General features: G+C 50.8%; 1 protein-coding gene across 1 annotated transcript; it reads right to left on the bottom strand.

Annotated features, from left to right (window-relative positions):
* Positions 1-2,289: 2,289 nt before the first annotated feature.
* On the bottom strand, positions 2,290-13,786 carry slc39a14 (solute carrier family 39 member 14). Its single transcript, XM_042344575.1, has 10 exons — positions 13,707-13,786; positions 11,673-11,785; positions 9,607-9,844; positions 8,773-8,959; positions 6,409-6,578; positions 4,530-4,652; positions 3,853-4,047; positions 3,423-3,630; positions 2,767-2,951; positions 2,290-2,450 (listed from the first exon to the last, which is right to left on the bottom strand). Exons 3-10 carry the CDS (start codon positions 9,841-9,843, stop codon positions 2,301-2,303), a joined length of 1,455 nt encoding a protein of 484 aa, XP_042200509.1. The 5' UTR covers position 9,844; positions 11,673-11,785; positions 13,707-13,786; the 3' UTR covers positions 2,290-2,300.
* Positions 13,787-18,106: the final 4,320 nt, after the last annotated feature.

The raw sequence follows: 18,106 nt of genomic DNA, 5'->3' as shown, positions 1-18,106 counted from the left end.
TGCCAAATGCAAGGACATGATCGTAGGGATAGTACAGCAAAGCTGTGAGATCCTGGGATGAGAAAGAGCTCAAATTCTGCATCACATTGTCCAGCAGGGAGCAGCAATGCTCTTAGCAACACACACACATCCTCGCTCGTTCAATTTCTGTCCAGTTCTTTGCTGATGACAGCAATGAAGGGCAGACTAGTCACTGGAAGTAGGGAGTCATCCCACTCAGCTCCTGTTAACTCTGCAAGCCAAAGCCTTAACAGGTAGCGTGGACCTACCTGGACCACCAACCTAGCAGGAAAGCTGGCCAGACAGTGATTTCAATGGCCAAGCTTTTAGCTTGTCTTAGCTGGTTAGACTCCAGCAGTTACCCCAACACACGCTCTGGGCTCTCCACAAACCTTGGCTCTTGCCAACCAGCACCTAATACTCTGCAGAATTAGGTAAGCCGGAATGGGTCCCTCCAGAGAGAGAGAGTGCGATTCCATTCCAACAATCTATCTCTGGTATTTCCAATGTGAAGGTGGGATGCATGGAACTGTCAGTTTGGTTTGGATAGTCTTTAAGCACGGTGATGGGTTTCCGCATTTGTCGGACACCTGTTTGACCTAGGTTGGCTCTCCTACTCTCCTAGGAATGAATAACAAGAATACAAGTGATCTCAAATCCATCTCACTTTTATTCAAAATGCCCGAGACATTCCACGGACATTCAGCTTGAAGAATGCCACAGGAATGCGCTAGGATTTACAATATTCTATCATAAATATTCCATATAAAAAAAAGTGGACCAGTCACTTGGATTCGATAGCTTAACACGCAATGCTTCCCCCCTCCTAGCCCCAAATTTTCTCCCCATTTTTCCCAAATTCCCAAAGTATTCCTGAATACTCTTAAATTGTCATGGAAACGGCCCATTCAGCCCATCCGGGGAGCCGTTTAATCACACGATTTTAGCTGCTTAATCTCCAGTAATTACTCCCCTCTGCACCCTTCAATGAACAACCTGGGCTCCTCTTGCGCCTAATACTCTCTGGAATTAGGTAAGCAGGATGCATCGGTTGAGAGAGAGAGCGCATTCCATTCCAGACACGGAAACTTTCAATGCGTAGGAAGTATTCACGCAAATCTGTCTGGTTTGGAGACTCTTAAGCACGAAGATAGGTTTTTCCATGTGGATCAGACAAACCCAGCTAAAGGAAAACAAAAAAAAAAAGGCCATTTCCTCTAAAAAGAGGGACTGTATCTAACACTTCCTCTATCTAACCTCCCAACGATTGTTGGGTCAAATACACTGACAGCTTGTCAAGGAGGTCTAACGCTGACTATAACCTCCTTGCTCTCTCCTCTTGATTGTGCTTGAGACCTGTGATGAGTTGGGTGATCAGAGAGAGAGACACAGATGCAATACTCCTCTTAGCACCATCGTAAATTATTGAAGATTATTGACAATAGCCAGCGCCCAGTGTGTTGTAGATCACCTCCACCTGAGCTCCTGGCTTAACCATCGCATGAGGCCTTCAGCCTCTCTTTGGAACTCCCTCCCACAATCCCTCCTTCTTGCCCCCTCCATTGCCTCCTTCAAGACCCATCTCAAGACCCTCTTTTTCGACCACGGCTTGGTCAAAATGCACAGTCACTGCACTTTAAAGTCCCTCAAAGCGCTTCGACTTAAATTAATATTAATAACCCGTGCTATCGGATTAGCGGTCCTCACGTCCATTTACCGGCTATTTAAACATGGAATGGTTAAGGCTTTGGCTTGGCTGCTCAGACCCTTCGCTGACGGGAGGCCAGTTATAATACTGCTTCTGTTGGGAGAGAACAACGTGCGGGTAGTGAAAAAAGGCAGGAAAAAGGGGTTGGGGTGGTGGTGGGGGGGGGGGGAGAGGGAAGACGGGAATATGGGGAGTTGTCGGAATGACTTACTTTATTCTCCCCACGGACTTTTCCTCACTACTGGAACCTTGTTGTATTTTCTCGCAGTCCCTGCCTGGTCCCGCGTTGTGTGCGTGCGCGCGCGCACGATTCTGCGTGCTCGCGTATATAGATATATATAAAAAAAATTAGGAGTCTAAACGAAACGGGAAATGTTACCGTGGCAACGCCTGTCCAGAACTGTTCAGTAAACGGCAAAGGTCCATCGATTCCCCCCTTCTTTCCCCCTCTCTCTCTCCGGTTGCCAGAGCAACGTGCCAAGTCGCTAGGCTGGAGCCTGCCCCCCCAGTCCAGGCCTCAGCTTCGTGGTGTTTAGGAGTGGGTGGGGGGGGAGGAGGGGGTTGTCGGGGAGTGGGGGGGGGGGGATGGGGGCTATCCTATCTGGATGGCCCCCGAGTACATGGTGAGCAGCAACATGATGATAAAGCCGGTCAGCAAGCCAGCGTTCTGCAAGGCAAACACCATCAGCGACTGCGATTCCTCCCCGTCTTCGTCTTTACTGACCTCGTTCATCTCCGGGAACTGCCGAGAGAGAGAGAGGGAAGGAGGGAGGGAGGAAGAGAGGGAGATAGAGAGAGGAAGAGAGAGAGAGAGAGAGAGAGAAGGGGGGTCAAGTTTTGGCACCATCTTCACGGTTCTAATATACAATATAGACAATGGAGACCAATTGGCGGAGAGAGAGAGATGGTGCAGAGAGAGAGAAAGAGGAGGGAGGGAGGGAGGGAGAGGGGAGAGAGAGAGGGGGGCGGAGATGATGAGGACAGAGCCCGAGAGAGGGAGGAGAGAGAAGGCAAGGAGAGAGAGAGAGAGAGAGAGAGAGGACCTAGGGCTGGCTCACCATATCGGCCAGTGCGATGTAGAGGAACATGCCACCAGCCAGAGCGAAGATCCAACTCGCCGAGAAGTGTCTGCCCGCGAGAATCCCAAATCCCAGGCCCAGGTAACAGCAGCAAGCCGACAAGAAGTTGAAGAAGAGAGCTTGCTGCAGACTCATGCCAGCATTTAGCAGGATCACAAAGTCCCCTGGAACAGGAGAGGGCGAGAGGAAGGACAGAGTTAACAACAACAATAATCCCTGCATTGGATTTAGTGCCTTATCGCGTCTTCGTGATGTCTCAAAGCGCTTCACGGGGTACCACTGTAAAGAGGATTCACTGGGTATTTTGTCGGGGAAACACGGCAGTCAACTGCACACAGCAGCGTCCCCACAAACAGTCGTGGATTGAGTGACCAATTTTTTTTAATAAAAAAGGGATTATTCGTCCCGGAAAAACAATCCGCCAATCGGCTAACAACCAGGTTCCTACCTATTGCCCGGTAAACAGAGGCGTGGGTGTGGAGTAAGAAAATTTGCTTAAGATTTGGCTCTGCATGGAATTGAACCTGGGTCCTCTCGCTTGTGAGGCGAGTGCTTTAACCCCTCGGCTGCAGGAGTTGCTACATTTGGGGGGTGCGTGGAGGGGAGGGGGTGGGGACGAGGGAGAGGTGACGTACCGAGCTCGTGAGGGAACTCCTCACACAGGATGGCGATGGAGGTGCTGATGCCCTGGAAAACTGAGACAGTGAAGGAGGCCCCGATGGCCAGGCCGTCGATGAAGTTGTGGAGCCCGTCACTGAGCGTGATCATCCAAGCCAGCGTGCCGATGTCAGAGTACTGGCTGCCCTTCAGCCAGTAACAGGCGCTCTGAGACGTCTTAGTGTCCTGTGGGGTAAGGTCACACAGTGGGACTCCAGGTCCGTCTGCCCATCAGTCTGTACCCCCAGCATCCCAGTCCTCGCCAGGTTCCACTGGCTCCCTATCACCGAACGGATCAATTTCAAGATCCCCTCACAGACGCATCCACCCACCCACTCTCCCCCCACCCCACCCCCACCCACACACTCCCACACACACGCACTCCCACAAACAGTGACATGCCTTTACCTGCACAGACAGAGTCCCGCTCAGGACAGTGTGTAGCTCACTCCGCTCCTCTGCCAGGGGGCTGTGCTGACAATCCTCTCCCTTGGGGGTGGGGATGTGATTGAGGTCTCCGTTCTGTAGCTTCTCCGTCACTCCCTCGTCCAGGTCAGACTTTGTCACATACTTTTCAGGCTTGTAATGGCTGTGACCAGACCCCTGTCAGAAACAAGGAACAGATTCACTTTACGTCCCTCAACCCATTTCTTCTAATAGTAATCCTTGCATTTGATATAGCGCCTTATCACGTCGTCAAGACGTCTCAAAGAGCTTCGCAGAATATGCTGTAAAGTGCAGCGACTGTGTGTTTTGTGGGTGAAATGCAGCAGCCAATTGCACACAGCAGCGTCCCACAAACAGTCGTGGATTGAGCGACCAAATTATTATTATTATTTTTTTTTTGGTGGTATTAGTCACCCCGAAAAAGTGATCCGCCAACCGACTAACAACTGGGAAACTAACTACTTACTGCTTGGTAAACAGAGAGGTGTGAGTGGAGTAAGGAAACTTGCCTAGGATTTTGCCTCGACCTGCCCGGGAATCGAACCCGGGTCCTCTCGCTTGCGAGGCGAGTGCTCCAACCACTGAGCCACACGACTGCGCAAGACATGATAAGAGAGCACAATAGGCTGTGGTCTTACCTTATGTTTGGGTTTCAGGATCATTTTGAGGATCTTCTCAGTGAAGAAGAAGAGGTAGAAACCTCCGAACACAACGGCCGACTTGGAGACATAGTTGTCCTCTCGCGGGTTGAAACCAAATGCCTGTGACGGGGGTTGTTGTCACCACCACGACACAACAACACAACAACAACGACAAGCATTTACACATCGCCGTTTACAACAACAACAACAAAATAACATTTTCACCGCGTCTTTTATGTCGGGAGGACATCCCAAGGCCCTGGACACTCAGTGTTTCAGACCCGAGCTGGGAGTCGTGATCGGGGAAGCTAGAGGGTGGGGGTGGGGGGGGAGAAGGAGGGTGACCGAAAGCTTGGTCACCCTCCCCTCCCCAACCCCATCGCCCTCTTTAAAAGATCGAATGGAAATTAAGCCTCAAAATTGGAGCTAGACCGTTTAGGAGTGAAATCAGGAGGCAGTTTTTCACACACACACACAAAGGGTAGTGGAAATCTGGAACTCACTCTCATTCCCTCCCGCAAAAGGCTGTGGATTATGGCTGGATCAGGACTGAGGTGGATAGATGTTTTTTAGGTCAGGATATGGTGGCAAAGGCGGGTGATTGGAGTTCAAGCACAGATCAGCCATGATCTAATAGAATGGCAGAACAGGCTCGAGGAGCTGAATGATCTTCTCCTGTTCCTATGTTCCTAAGTCAATGTTAGACACACCAGCTAATATGAGCCAGCGGTAAGTACATTGGGATGAACCCATTGTTTTAGATTTTTTTTTTGGGGGGGGGGCGCGGGAAGAAACTTGGCAGATAAGTGGAAGGAGAATGCTTTGAGATGGCAGTGAAGATGGGGGGGGTCTGCGGATTGAGGGGTGTGCGCGGTGTGGTGTGCATGTGTATGTCTGTGTGTGTGTACGTGGGGGGGGGTGGGGTGGGAATTGACCTGTTAACAAGTGGGAAGACAAGTGAGTAGGGGCCAGGGGGTTGAGGCACTGGCAGATTTCCCGTAGCCAACACTGTCGACTCAAATCGCTGCCAAATTGCAAAGAACAAACAGGGAGAGAATGATACATGGACACACAGACCTGGAAGCCAAACACAAGGCATTAAGATTGCTCTCTTAACGTTTGAAAACTCTACGCTGATTTACGAATCGGGTTCAGTGTGTGTGGCAGTCTTTGGGACCCAGGTTGGTTTGGTTTCATTAAAAAGAGTTGGATTTAAATTAATTATTATTCTCCAGCGAGCTTGAATTTCAATTGTAGGTAATGTGAGGCGTTGCAGTGATGCACTAAATGCTGGAGCTGTTGTTGGTCAGCTGGGTGTTTGACACACTTAGAAACCCATCGCCGTGCTTGAGAGTTTGATAATAATCCTTGCATTTGATATAGCGCCTTATCGCGTCGTCAATATGTCTCAAAGCGATTCACCGAATATACTGCAAAGTGTGGTGACAGTATTTTGTGGGCGAAACACAGCAGCCAACTGTGCACAACAGTGTTCCACTAATAGCCGTGAACTGAAGTGACCCAGTTTATTATCATTTTGTTTGGAGGAATTATTAATCCCGGAAAAGCCATTCTCCAATCGACTAACAACCGGTTCCTACTTCATGCCAGGTAAACAGAGGCGTGTGTGTTTGTGTGCGTGGAAGAAACTTGCCGAAGGTGTCGCCCTGCCTGGAATGATTTGAACCCAGGTCCTCTCACTTGCAAGGCGAACGCTCTAAACACTACACTACAGGACTCCACAGAGCACAGTGATGGGTTTTCCGTACGTGTCAAGACACCCGGCAGTCTAAACCAGGACCCATGGAAAGACCTCCACACACAAACTGAGGGGGGAGAGAGAGACAGAGAGAGAAGACTGTGTGAATTACAGTACCTCTGGGATGAGTTGGAAGAGGGCGTTGGAATAGAGAGTGCCGATGGCCAGTGCGATGAAGTAGAGCAGGAGCCTCTTGTAAAAGGTTTTCCTCATGAAAGGCACCACGCTGGCTCCAATCAGGGAGCAGAGAGAGATCACGGTCACGCATAGAATCCCATAGCCCCAGACTGCCGTCAAACACACACCACAGGGAGAGAGAGAGAGAGACAGAGAGAGGCGAGCGAAATCCAGGTCAGATATTCCACATCAACACAATTGCACAGTCAGACAGACGGACAGATGGAGGGAGGGAGGGAGGGAAAGATGGAGTGATGGATGGAAATAGGAGGGAGGGAGGGAGGAGGGGGGAGGGAGGGAAAGGAAGAGCAGAACACGGAGAGAAAAGGAAAAAGAGAAAGCGTTCCGTTAATCATTCCATCAAAAAAAAGTCTGTTCTCGGTACATTATAATAACAGTAATTAGAATAAATCATGCCCGTCAGTATTGAACCCTCTAGATCGAACGCAGGAGCCTCCGACCTCGCTGACACAGAGTGTCCTCATCTCACATGGACCCTGAGGTTTGTGGAGTAACAGAGCTTGATCCATCCCACTGCCAACAATGGTTGCGATAGGATTGAGTTACTGATTATAACAATCTTTGCATTTGAAACAGCATCTAGACGCCTCAAAGCGCTTCACAGGATATACTGTAAAGTGCAGTGACTGTGTATTCCGTGGGCCAAATGTGGCAGCCAATTGAGTAGGGGTTGGAGCCGGTTTGAGATGGTGTGAGATGGGCCCAGATTGGTCGGGGTGGGTTGAGTTAATGAGAAGTCCACAGAAGCTGGTGAGAACCCGGCAGGTTTCAATAGAGAGGGAAATGGGCTCTGTTACTCCACAATTAGCCGCGGGGTCACAGACACCAGAGGAAGCAAGAATCACACACTTGTGGGGGTGTCAGGCGTAGGGTGGGGGGTGGGGGGGGAAAGCGTTAGGACTGGCTCAGGCATGATACCAAACGGCAGTCAGACCGGGAAACTCCGAGACTGCAAGAGCCAAATCCTGAACTCCAGCCCAGCCCACAACCCAAAACCCACCGACACAAGATGTCAACCCTTTGAGCTCAGAGCTCAGGATTCTGCTGACTGGCCACATCAACCCACACCCTCTCCCCGGTGTTCAGCCTCTTTGACTGATCTCCCTTCCCACCTCCCCAAAGCTCTCAGTCTGTTCTGTTCTGTGACTCGCTTCGAAACAACAACAACAAATTACATTTACACGGTGCTTCTCACGTCGGGAGGACGTCCCAAGTTGCTGGACAGTCGGAGATCTGCGCCTGAGCTAGGGGTTGGGATCAGGAGGGGTGGAGGGCAGGGAGGGTGGGGTCAAGAGGTTCATTGATGGTACAGTCGAAGAGCAGGGTCTTGAGATGGGCCTTGAAAGAGGCAAGGGAGGGAGCGAGACGAAGGGATGTGGGATGGAGTTCCAAAGGGTGGGGGCAAAGAGGCTGAAGAACTGAGCTGAGTTAGAAAATAGGCAGATTCCCTTCACAGATACTGTTGTTGTTTGAGGTTTGAGTTAAAACTGAACGGAGATAATTGTGACACAGTGAGCAAGAAAACTCACAAGAGAGAAGTGTCATATTGAGCGACACTTCCCCAAACCCAACTCCAACCCAAGGCACAGTCCATACAGAATCCCTTCTCCCGAACCCAACAGGGTTGAAACCAACAGTTTGCCCTCCCAACACATCCACCAGATTGCAGAGAGTTTCTCTCTCTCAGCCCCAGCCCCACCTCTGGAAGGAGTAATAATTGGCGTCACACACACGCGCGCACAGAGACAGATGTGTGCTTGCTATCGGTACCACACCTCTGGAATGAGCTGGAATATTGCGCTAGAGAACAGGGTTCCGCTCGCCAGGGCTACGAAGTAGACCAGGACCCTGCGGAAAAAGGGTTTGTCGAGGCAGGGAACAACAGCGACTCCGAGCAGGGAGGTCAGGTTAATCAGTGAAACACTGAGAAACCCAAAGCCCCAGACTGTGAAGAGAGAAAGTAGATGCCATTTACTAACGCGGCTAATTAATATATATATTTTTTGAACGGATTATTAGCTCCCAGAGAAGCGATCCGTCAATCGACTAACAACCGGGTTCCTCCTTACTGCTGGGCAAACAGAGGCGTGTGGAGTATGGAAACTTGCCCAACATTTCACCCCGCCTGGGAATCAAACCCAGATCCTCTCGCTTGCGAGGCGAGTGCTCTATCCACGGAGCTACAGGACTCCACCTGCTGGATCCCTTCACATTGTCAAGACTGAAGTGACAAAACAGGCACGAGGGGCTGAATGGCCTCCTCCTGTTCCTGTGTTGACGTACCCTCGGATGCCGTTGGTTTCTTCTCGGACGTGACCTCGTCTTCCTCGTTCTCCTGGTTTTCCGTGACGCAGGCTCCTCTCTCCAGCTGTTGCAGGACGGTGGGACAGATGTTCTTGAACGCATGGCTGTCGATCCGACTGCTGTTGGTGAGGCTGTGAGCAGCGAACAGCTCGGCTGAGGAGAAACACTGGGACAGCCAACACATTAGAAACTCTGGTCACCCTCCCTCCATCTCTCTGCCTTGCCCCTTCCTTCCCTTCAAGTCGCACCTGAAGACCTTCCTCATCGACCACCTCCCTCCCTGCCCCCACCCCACCACCCGGCTCAGTGTTGTGCTCCGCCACAGTCAAGCATTCTGGGGCTCTACCCTACGTAAGGGGTGCTGTGTAAATGCAAGTTGTTGTTGTTGTAGCCCACACGCCGAGCTGTGAGCCCGACTCGGTTTTAATCCCCAGTGTTTCTCGCGAGGCATCAAAGCAGCAGAAAAAACACATTTGTTTTGAGGGGGGGGGGGGAGAGAAGGAAAGAGATCCCCCCAATCAACTAACAACCGGGTTCCTGCTTACTGCTGGGTAAGTGTGCATGGAGGAAGGAAACTTGTCTAAGGTTTCACCGCGCTCGGGAATCGAACCCAGGTCCTCTCGCTTGCCGTGCAAGTGCCCTGACCGCAATGGGACTCCACAATACAGTGTAAAGTGCAGTGACTGTGTATTTTGTGCGGCTAAAACGCTAACTGCGTACAGCAACAACTTGCATTTATATTGAGCCCCTCAGCAAGGGCAGCGTCCCAGAGCACAGCAGAGGCAGGTAGTGTGTGTCGAGCCTGTTCCTGACCTGGGATAGGTTTGCAGAGTTCCCCTCAGTTGCTAGTTTGGCCTTCCCCACCCCCACGTCCAGCCTGTTGAGCAGAGCCTTGAGCTGGTGCAGCGCCAGAACCTGGTTCTCTCCGTAACGATCCAGCAGGTCTTGGAGGAAGGCTGCAGAGAGCTCCGTCACGTTGCCCGCCACTACCGTCGACAACACAGCCGCAAGAGAGGTCAGCCACAGCCCCGAGTCAGCCCAGAGACGCATTCTGTCACAACAACAACAACAGCACAATGATTAGAGCACTCGCCTTGCAAGCGAGACGACCTGGGTTTGATTCCCGGGTGGGACAGGGCGAAACGTTGGGCAAATTTCCTCACTCCACACGCACGCCTGTTTACCCAGCAGTAAGTAGGAACCCGGTTGATTAGTGGCTCGCTTTTCTGGGGGGGGGCGTAATAAACCCGTCAAAAAAAATAATAGCAATAATAATTTGGTCACTCAATCTTGGCATTTGATACAGCGTCTTATCACGTCTTCGAAAGTGCTTCACAGGATGTACTTGGCTCTGCCCGGGAATCAAACATAGGTCCTCTCACTTGCGAAGCGAGAGCACTAACCACTACACTACGGAATTCCAGGGGTCAGGATGCTCTCCGCCACCTCAGGTAACTATCAATCAGTCAGCCTCAGTGAAAGAGGGACTCTCCTCTCTCTCTCTCTCTCTGTCATGAGAGAGTAGATTCCACGTGGAGTCACAGGGAGAACGAGACACTGAATGAAACGGCCTTGACAGCAGCCATTCTGTTTGCGTTTGTCTGAGTCAACAGCTCAGGTTAGTTTGACCCTTTTGGATTGGTCCGAAAAGATTTGGTCACTCAATCACCGACTGTTTGTGTGGGACGCTGCTGTGCACAATTGGCTGCCGCGTTTCGCCCACAAATACAGTCAATTCACTTTACAGTGTAGTCTGTGAAGCGCTTCGAGACTTCTCGAAGACGTGATAAGGCGCTGTATCAAATGCAAGTTATTATTATTACTATTTAAAGCAAAGTCTGGGCAAAGTCTGAGAGTTGCGGATTTCTACCCCCCCCCTACCTCCTGCTTTGAGGGGGGGTGGGGGAGGTGTGAGAGAGACGTGTTTGACAGACACTTGTTTGAGAGACGTCGCTGTGCGAAAATTGGCTGCCGCGTTCACCTACAAATTACACACAGTCAGTGGACTTTACAGTAAAATCCTTTGAGACATCCTGACCTGATAAGGCATGTCAAGGCGGCAAAGGTTATTTTTCTTTTTCTTATCTTCATGTTAGGCTTCTTTGTATATCGTCTCTCTGTGCAGGGGTAAGGATGCAGGTCGGAACAATTTATTGTGGAACAAATACTCTTTGATGGGTTAATTCTCCTATTCAGATCCTGTTAACCTTACAAGACAAAGCTATAATGGGTGGGGAGGTCCTAGCTGGACAAGCAGCGGAAGGCTTGCCAGACAGCAATACTAATGGTAAACTACCTGGTTTTAGCTGGTTAGACTCCAGCAGTTACCTCAACACACTCTGTGCTCTCCCCAAGCCTTGGCTCTTGCCAACCTAGGCCTCATACTCTCTGGAATTGGTTAAGCAGGGGGTGGGGGGGACAGTAAAGCTTGTAGTCACAGCACTGAATTGCTTTATTAATAATAATACTTGCATTTGATACAGTGCCTTATCATGGCAACAGCAACAACAACAACGAATTACATTTACACGGCGCCTTTCACGTCGGGAGGACGTCCCAAGGCGCTGGACAATCAGGGACTTGGATCCGAGCTGGGGGTTAGGTTCAGGTGGGGTGGAGGGCAGGGAGAGCAGGACGTCCGAAGACGTAGTCGAAGAGGAAAGTCTTGAGACGGTTCTTGAAGGAAGCGAGGGAGGGTGTGAGGTGAAGGGACTTTGGGACGGCGTTCCACAGGATGTATAAAATGTGTCTAAAATGCGAGGTAAGGGTTAGTCGAGGCCTCTCAAAACGCTTCACAAAGTATCCTGTAAAGTGGACCGACTGTGGGCTCAGTGACCAGATTTTAAGTAAACGGAGGTGTGTGCAGTAAGGAAACTTACCTGAGGTTTCGCCCAGCCTGGGGAATCCTCTCACTTGCGAGTTGAGTGTTCCCACCACTATCAGTCACGAGTGACTGGGAGATCAAGGTTAGCGTCGCCCCGGCTCTCAGTGTCTGGGGAGAGAACAGAATAAGTTCCCAACTCAATGCGGGTCAGGTCTGTCTGGAGACTCATTGGAAAGAAGCGTGGGAAGAAAGTCTCAAACAGGTGTTAACAGAGGAGTGGAAACTCGGACATGAGCCAAGACATCATAATTCAGACTCAGAGAGACCCGCGGGGTGATGCAATCAAACCACACTGAAAGGTAACTGACTACTGCCTCTGTCCACATTGCAAGGTCAGGGGTAGAGACACAGTAAAGCTCCCTCCACACTGACCTGTCTAACACTCAAGGCTAGCGCGGGTTTGATAGAGTAAAGCTCGCTGCCAAGCAGCGCCGAAGGTCAACTTGTGTGGGAGCGAGTGTGGCTAACTTGTGCACAGTCTACTCTCAATCTACGACTGTTTGTGGGGCACACTGCTGTGCGCAATTGGCTGCCGCGTTTTGCCCACAAAATGGACAGTCAATCCGCTTTACGGTGTATCCTGTGAAGCGCTTTAGGTGATAAGGTGCTCTATCAAGTGCAAGGATTATTATTAGATCGGTCTGTGGAGATAACACAGCCTTAAAATGAATCTCAACCGCGCAAGTAAACCCAAATACTGTGCGTCTGCTCCACCCTGCCCTGCCCACACACTGTTTATCATTTCCCAAATGCCTCTAGTCTTTTTTTTCCCCCCACCCGCCCCCAAAATAAAACTTTCAACTAAAGGAGGAACTGATTTCTCTGGCGGGTTGGGGGTGGGTGGGTGGGGGGGGGGGGGAGGTCGGTAACCAGAGGCCACAGATTTAAGATAAGCGGCAAAAAAGAACCGGAGGAGAGAAATGCAAAACAAATAATAATAATTTTTACACAGCGAGTTGTTACGGTCCGGAAAGCACTGCCTGAATGGCCGGTGGAAGCAGATTCGATTGCAGGTTTCAAAAGGGAATTGGATAGGGACTTGAAAGGGGTAAATGTGCGGGGCTGTGGGATAAGAGCGGGCGAGTGGGACGAGCTGGTAGCTATTTCAAAGAGCCGGCACAGGTACGATGGGCCGAATGGCCTCCTTCTGTGCTGTAAGACTCTATGACCCGATAGAAGTACCCAAAATGATGAGTCTCTTTTTTTTTGACAGGAGCACCGCCGCACGCACACCGGCCGCCGCGCATCTCCCACAAAATGCACAGCCGCTACGGTATGTTCTGTAAAAGCTCCTCGAGCCGTCCCGGCGGCGTGATAAGGCGCTAAGTCAAGCGCAAGGTTAACTAACATTGCCTCATGATAAAAGCGCACGTCAGAACACACACTAACACACACACACTGACCCTTACACACATACACACTGACCGACACACACACATACACTGACCCACACTACACACAGTGAACCCCCCCCCTCCCACCTCACATACACACACACACACACTCTCTCCCCCCCCCCCCCCCCAACTCCTTGCTACACAAATACAAGTAAGATAGAGGATGTAAAGCGCTCCGAGAGCCTTACTGTGGGCGTTAAGGAGCAGTGGCTATAATAAGGAGGGAGTGGGGGGGGGGGGGGGGGTGTTGGGGGCTGCAAGGCCTGAACATGTCCTGTGTCTCCTCACATCTGGTGGGTTTGATGGTGAGATCCACCAACACAGGTTTCTCCCCCTCTCTGTCTATCTCTCCCCCCCCCCCCCCCCCCCCCACCACCACTGGTTCCTTTCTCTCTGCCCCAAACCCCCCCCCCCCCCCCACCCTCCCCTCCCTGTCAGTCCCTCTCTCTCTCTCTCTGCCACTCTCCCCCACTCTCTCTCTCATTCTCCCCCCACTCTCTCTCTGCCACTCTCCCCCTTCCCCTTGCCCCCCACCCCCCCACACTCTCTCTCCCCCTGTCTTGTCCCCCCCCCCACCCTCTCTCCCCCTCCCTCCCTCCCTCCATAGACCACAGTACAGTATAATCTCTCACCTTCTGCCTCCACTGAGCTCCAGCAAACACAGGACACAAAAGCCGGACTGAGATCAGACAGACAGACACACAGACAGAGAGACAGACAGACAGAGAGAATTCGCTTCCCACACCCCCCCCCACACCCCACACCCCCCCACACGGTTAGACACAACGTGTTAATTTGGGACACTTTATATCCCTGAGTTAATGTGTTCCTGTCCTGTCACACAACGCCACAGCGTCAGATACAGCCCTCCCTCTCCCCCCTCCTCTCCCCCCCTCCCTGTCACCAATCCTGGCCTTCCCCCCCCCACACCCCCCCACACCCCCTTCACCCATTTAAAGGCACAACTTCCGAATCCTCTCTTTTAATGCAAACACATTATTATTTATTGGAATGTAACCCGCACTCCTCTCCCCCCTCCACACACACACACACACACACACAGCCCAGACACTCAACTCCAGGTAAAAAAAAATTAATGACAACTCAAGACCCTTTTCTCTTTGACCTCTACCCCCTCCTCACTCCCTCCCTTCCCTCCCCACCCCCTGACCATTCCCCCCCCCCCTGACCATTCCCCCCCCCCTGACCATTCCCCCCCCCCCCGCTTGGGTCCCGACCCAACTGTCCAGCGCCTTGGGACGTCCTCCCGCCGTGAAAGGCGCTCTATAAATGCAATCTTGTTGTTGTTGTTGGATCCACAACGGTTTGCAGGGGTGGGGGGGTGGGACGTCTCTGGGCGCGATTGGCACCACCCCCCCCCCACACACACACACCCCCCCCGTTTCGACCCGCAGTCACCGCACTTTGCAGGATGTCGTGCGAAGCGCTTTGAGGTGTCTCGTGGGCGTTAAAAGATTGCCCGTGGGGTACAGCTGTTCTAAGAGAAGGCTCACACGCGCACACACACACACACACACACACACCACCCCCCCCCCCCACCCCATTAAAAAAATTGTTCCGCGCTTGTACGAGAGACCGACCGCTCTGCACAATTGGCTGCCGTGCTCCGCCCGCGAGATAACAGTCAATTCACTTTACTTGACAATCCCGTGAAGCGCTTTGAGGCGTCTCGAGGTGACCGAGAACGTCGGCGCAGTTCCGGGCCGGCAAAATATTTGAGAGGAATGAATCATTTAATGCGCAAAGCAAGACAACTTTTACCCACGTCTGTCCTGGGAGTGCTCCGCGTCCCAGTTTCGGCTGCTACGCACGGTGCGCTTTAGGGAGGATGTCAAGGCCTTGGAGAGGGCACAGAGGTTTAGCAGAATGATGCCAAGGCTGACAGACCTCGTGGAGGGACCAGAGAAGCTGGTACTGAAGAGGGAAGTCGCCAGATCTGCCAAAATAAAATGCCGACCACATAAAAACTCCCAAGCCGGGGTCCCAAAGAGCAAGGAAGGACACACAAGACTAAAGACACGACGGGTTTCCAACAGATATCTTTATGCAACCCCAATTCACAACACACCAACAATGAGAGCAATTATCATACTGGTTCAACAGCTCCCTGCCGCGTACACGGACAGCCCAAAACCAAACGTCCCAATGAGGCGTTGCTGCAACCCAGCCCGAAACTCCTTCCTTGATGCTATAACCTGCTCCCATATTTTATTCATACCTTTTCTACAATTAACGATCCACGGTTCCGTGACTCAGGCAGGCCGGACGACACCTTAACCGAAAACGTAAGCAACTTCATTCCACGGAGCTCTCCATTCTGGTTCAGAGCTCCAGTCATTCGAACACTCTCTGTCAGTCTGGCTCAGTCGGTCGCTTTCCCTCTCTCTCTCTCTCTCTCTCTCTCCCTCTCTCTCCGTTGCCTCCGAGTTAGAAGCTCCTGGGTTCCAAGCTCCACGTCAGGTCTTTCAACGCGCGCAGTCCAGGCCGACGCTCCGATGGAGTGCTGAGGGAAACGCTGCGTTGTCGGGAGATGCTGTCGTTTGGATGAGACGTTAGACTGAGATCCCGTCTCACAAAGTGCTGGCCGCCAATCCCCCCAAAACCACGCTGCTCACAGGCAACCTACAAAACTATACCAAGGATTATTAAAACACATGATCGCTAACCCTTTACAGTGCATCCTGTGAAGCGCTTTGAGACGTCCTCCTGATGTGAAAGGGGCTGCGTTAAACATAATTATTATTGTTGCAGGAACACTTGCACAAGTCTGATCTGTATAAATCGTATCGTCGCCTAAGTCGTACACCTGGCCAAGTCCTGTTCAAGAGTTTATATTCTAATAATCCTTGAATTTTACATAGCGCCTTATTACACGTCGTTGAGACGTCTCAAAGTGCTTCACAGGATATACTGTAAGGTGAATTGTATGCAAGTTTGACACAACTCACACTTTGCATAAGTCAACAACAACTTGCATTTATATAGCGCCCTTCACACAGGGCAGTGTCGCAGAGGGCTGGAAATAAGTCATTAAATGTGTGGTCCCAACTAATAGATTTATGTGAGGTTTACTGTGTTACAAAATACAGTCACTTCACTTTAGAGAAAAATCCCGCAAAAAGGCTTTGAAATGTCCTCCTGACGTGAAAGGCACGATTCGAGACGCAAAGATTATTTTTTGTGATGAGTCTAGTGACAGATTGGCAGCCACAAAAATGCAGGAAGAGAGGTGTGTGTTGATCCTGCAAAGTTAAGCAGTTATCAGGCGTCATTCACGGCTGAATGATGTGACAAGGAGACTGCTGGTATGCCAATGTCACCTGTAACCTCACAGAAATACAATTTTAGCAGCCTCAAAATGATCTTTGGATATTATTTTTGGTCAGCCGGGTGTCTGACACATGCGGAAACCCATCACCATTGCTTAAGAGTCTCAGAAACCCAACTGAGAATTCCATGCATCCCAGAGATGTTTATTGGAATTCAATGTGCACTCTCTCTCTCACTGGAGGGATGCATCCTGCTTACCAATTCCGAGAGAGCATTAGATGCAGATTGACGAGAGCCAAGGCTTGGGGCAGCCCAGAGTGCGTGTTCGGGTAACTGCTGGAGTCTAACAGGCTAAAACTGTACAGCTCGCCATTGAGCGGTAAGCTTTCCCGCTGCTTGTCCAGCTAGGACCACCCTACCCGTCTTCTTCATCCAAAACAATCTTGTGGTCGCTTTTCCCAATTGACTACCAAATGGGTTCCTACTTGCTGCTCAGTAAACAGTGGTGTGCGTGCGGAGTAAGGAAACTTGCCTAAGGTATCGCCCCGATCCACCCGGGAATTGAACCTGGGTCCTCTCATTTGCGTGGCGAGTGCTCTAACCACTGAGCTACAGGACTCCTTTCATCTGTCTCTGTGACCCAGATTGAAATCTAGCTCAAACGGACGGTGATGGATGAAAGCAGCTACGAGAACCCTGAGGTAGATGAGATAAGATTTACCACTTGTCTGAATCCACTTCCGAATGACTGACTGAGTGAGTGTCTGTAACACACAGGACTGCCCTGAATCTGGGCACAAGGAATGGGGGCAGCTGTGGGTCTTTGCAGTCAGTCACATTGGTGTGAACAGGAAGTTGCTCAACTGAGGTGCCTGTTGAGCACAGGAAGTGTTTGGGGCTTAAAGCGACAACCTGTACCTGAACTGTGACAGATAACAACAACAATTCTTGCATTTGATATCGCGCCTTATCACGTCTTTGAGACGTCTCAAAAGCGCTTCACAGAATATCCTATGAAGTGCTTTTGAGACGTCTCAAAAGCGCTTCACAGAATATCCTATGAAGTGAATTGACTGTATTTTGCGGGTGAATCGGGGCAGCCAATCGTACAGAGAAAATAGGAGACAGAGTGAGTGGAGGTTTCTTCACCTCCAGGGTTGTGCTTTGAGGCTGAAGGGATGGAGCCAAAATATTTACGCTTCCTCTTTTAGATGCTAAAGCCCACCTCTGTGGATTCTGGTTGTTCTGACTTACATTTGACACGATTTGCATCTGAGCAAAAGGTATCCATTCACCCTCCAGCTAAGTACAAGAAATTTCTATTTGAGCTGTAGCAGCGATCACATTGTGCAGAGAGAGAAAAAAAATAAAAGAACAAAATAAAAATCACCAAAACCCACTGATTGATCACAAATACAAAATCCGCGTAAGGATAATAAACAACGACGACGACTAATTAATTTGTATAGCACCTTTCACGTCGGGAGGACATCCCAAGGCGCTGGACAGTCAGGGATCCACACCCGAGCTGGTGGTTGGGATCAGGAGGGGTGATCACAGCAACCACAACATGAGTATTGCTGAGGACAATAAACCCATGAATGAGAAGTGTCCAACTGCAATAGCCAGATATAAAACCTTGTGCTGTTGTTCATTCTGTTAAGAGTTCGATCCGCACCTTTTATAAACATACTAAACTTAGTAACTCCTCACTGCGAGGGGAAAGGGCTCAGAAACGAGT

The sequence above is a fragment of the Callorhinchus milii genome, unplaced genomic scaffold, assembly GCF_018977255.1.
Source record: "Callorhinchus milii isolate IMCB2004 unplaced genomic scaffold, IMCB_Cmil_1.0 Scaffold28, whole genome shotgun sequence".
NCBI lineage: Eukaryota > Metazoa > Chordata > Chondrichthyes > Chimaeriformes > Callorhinchidae > Callorhinchus > Callorhinchus milii.
The sequence above is the reverse complement of the archived record's forward strand: the minus strand, read 5'-3'. Positions and strand labels throughout refer to the sequence as shown.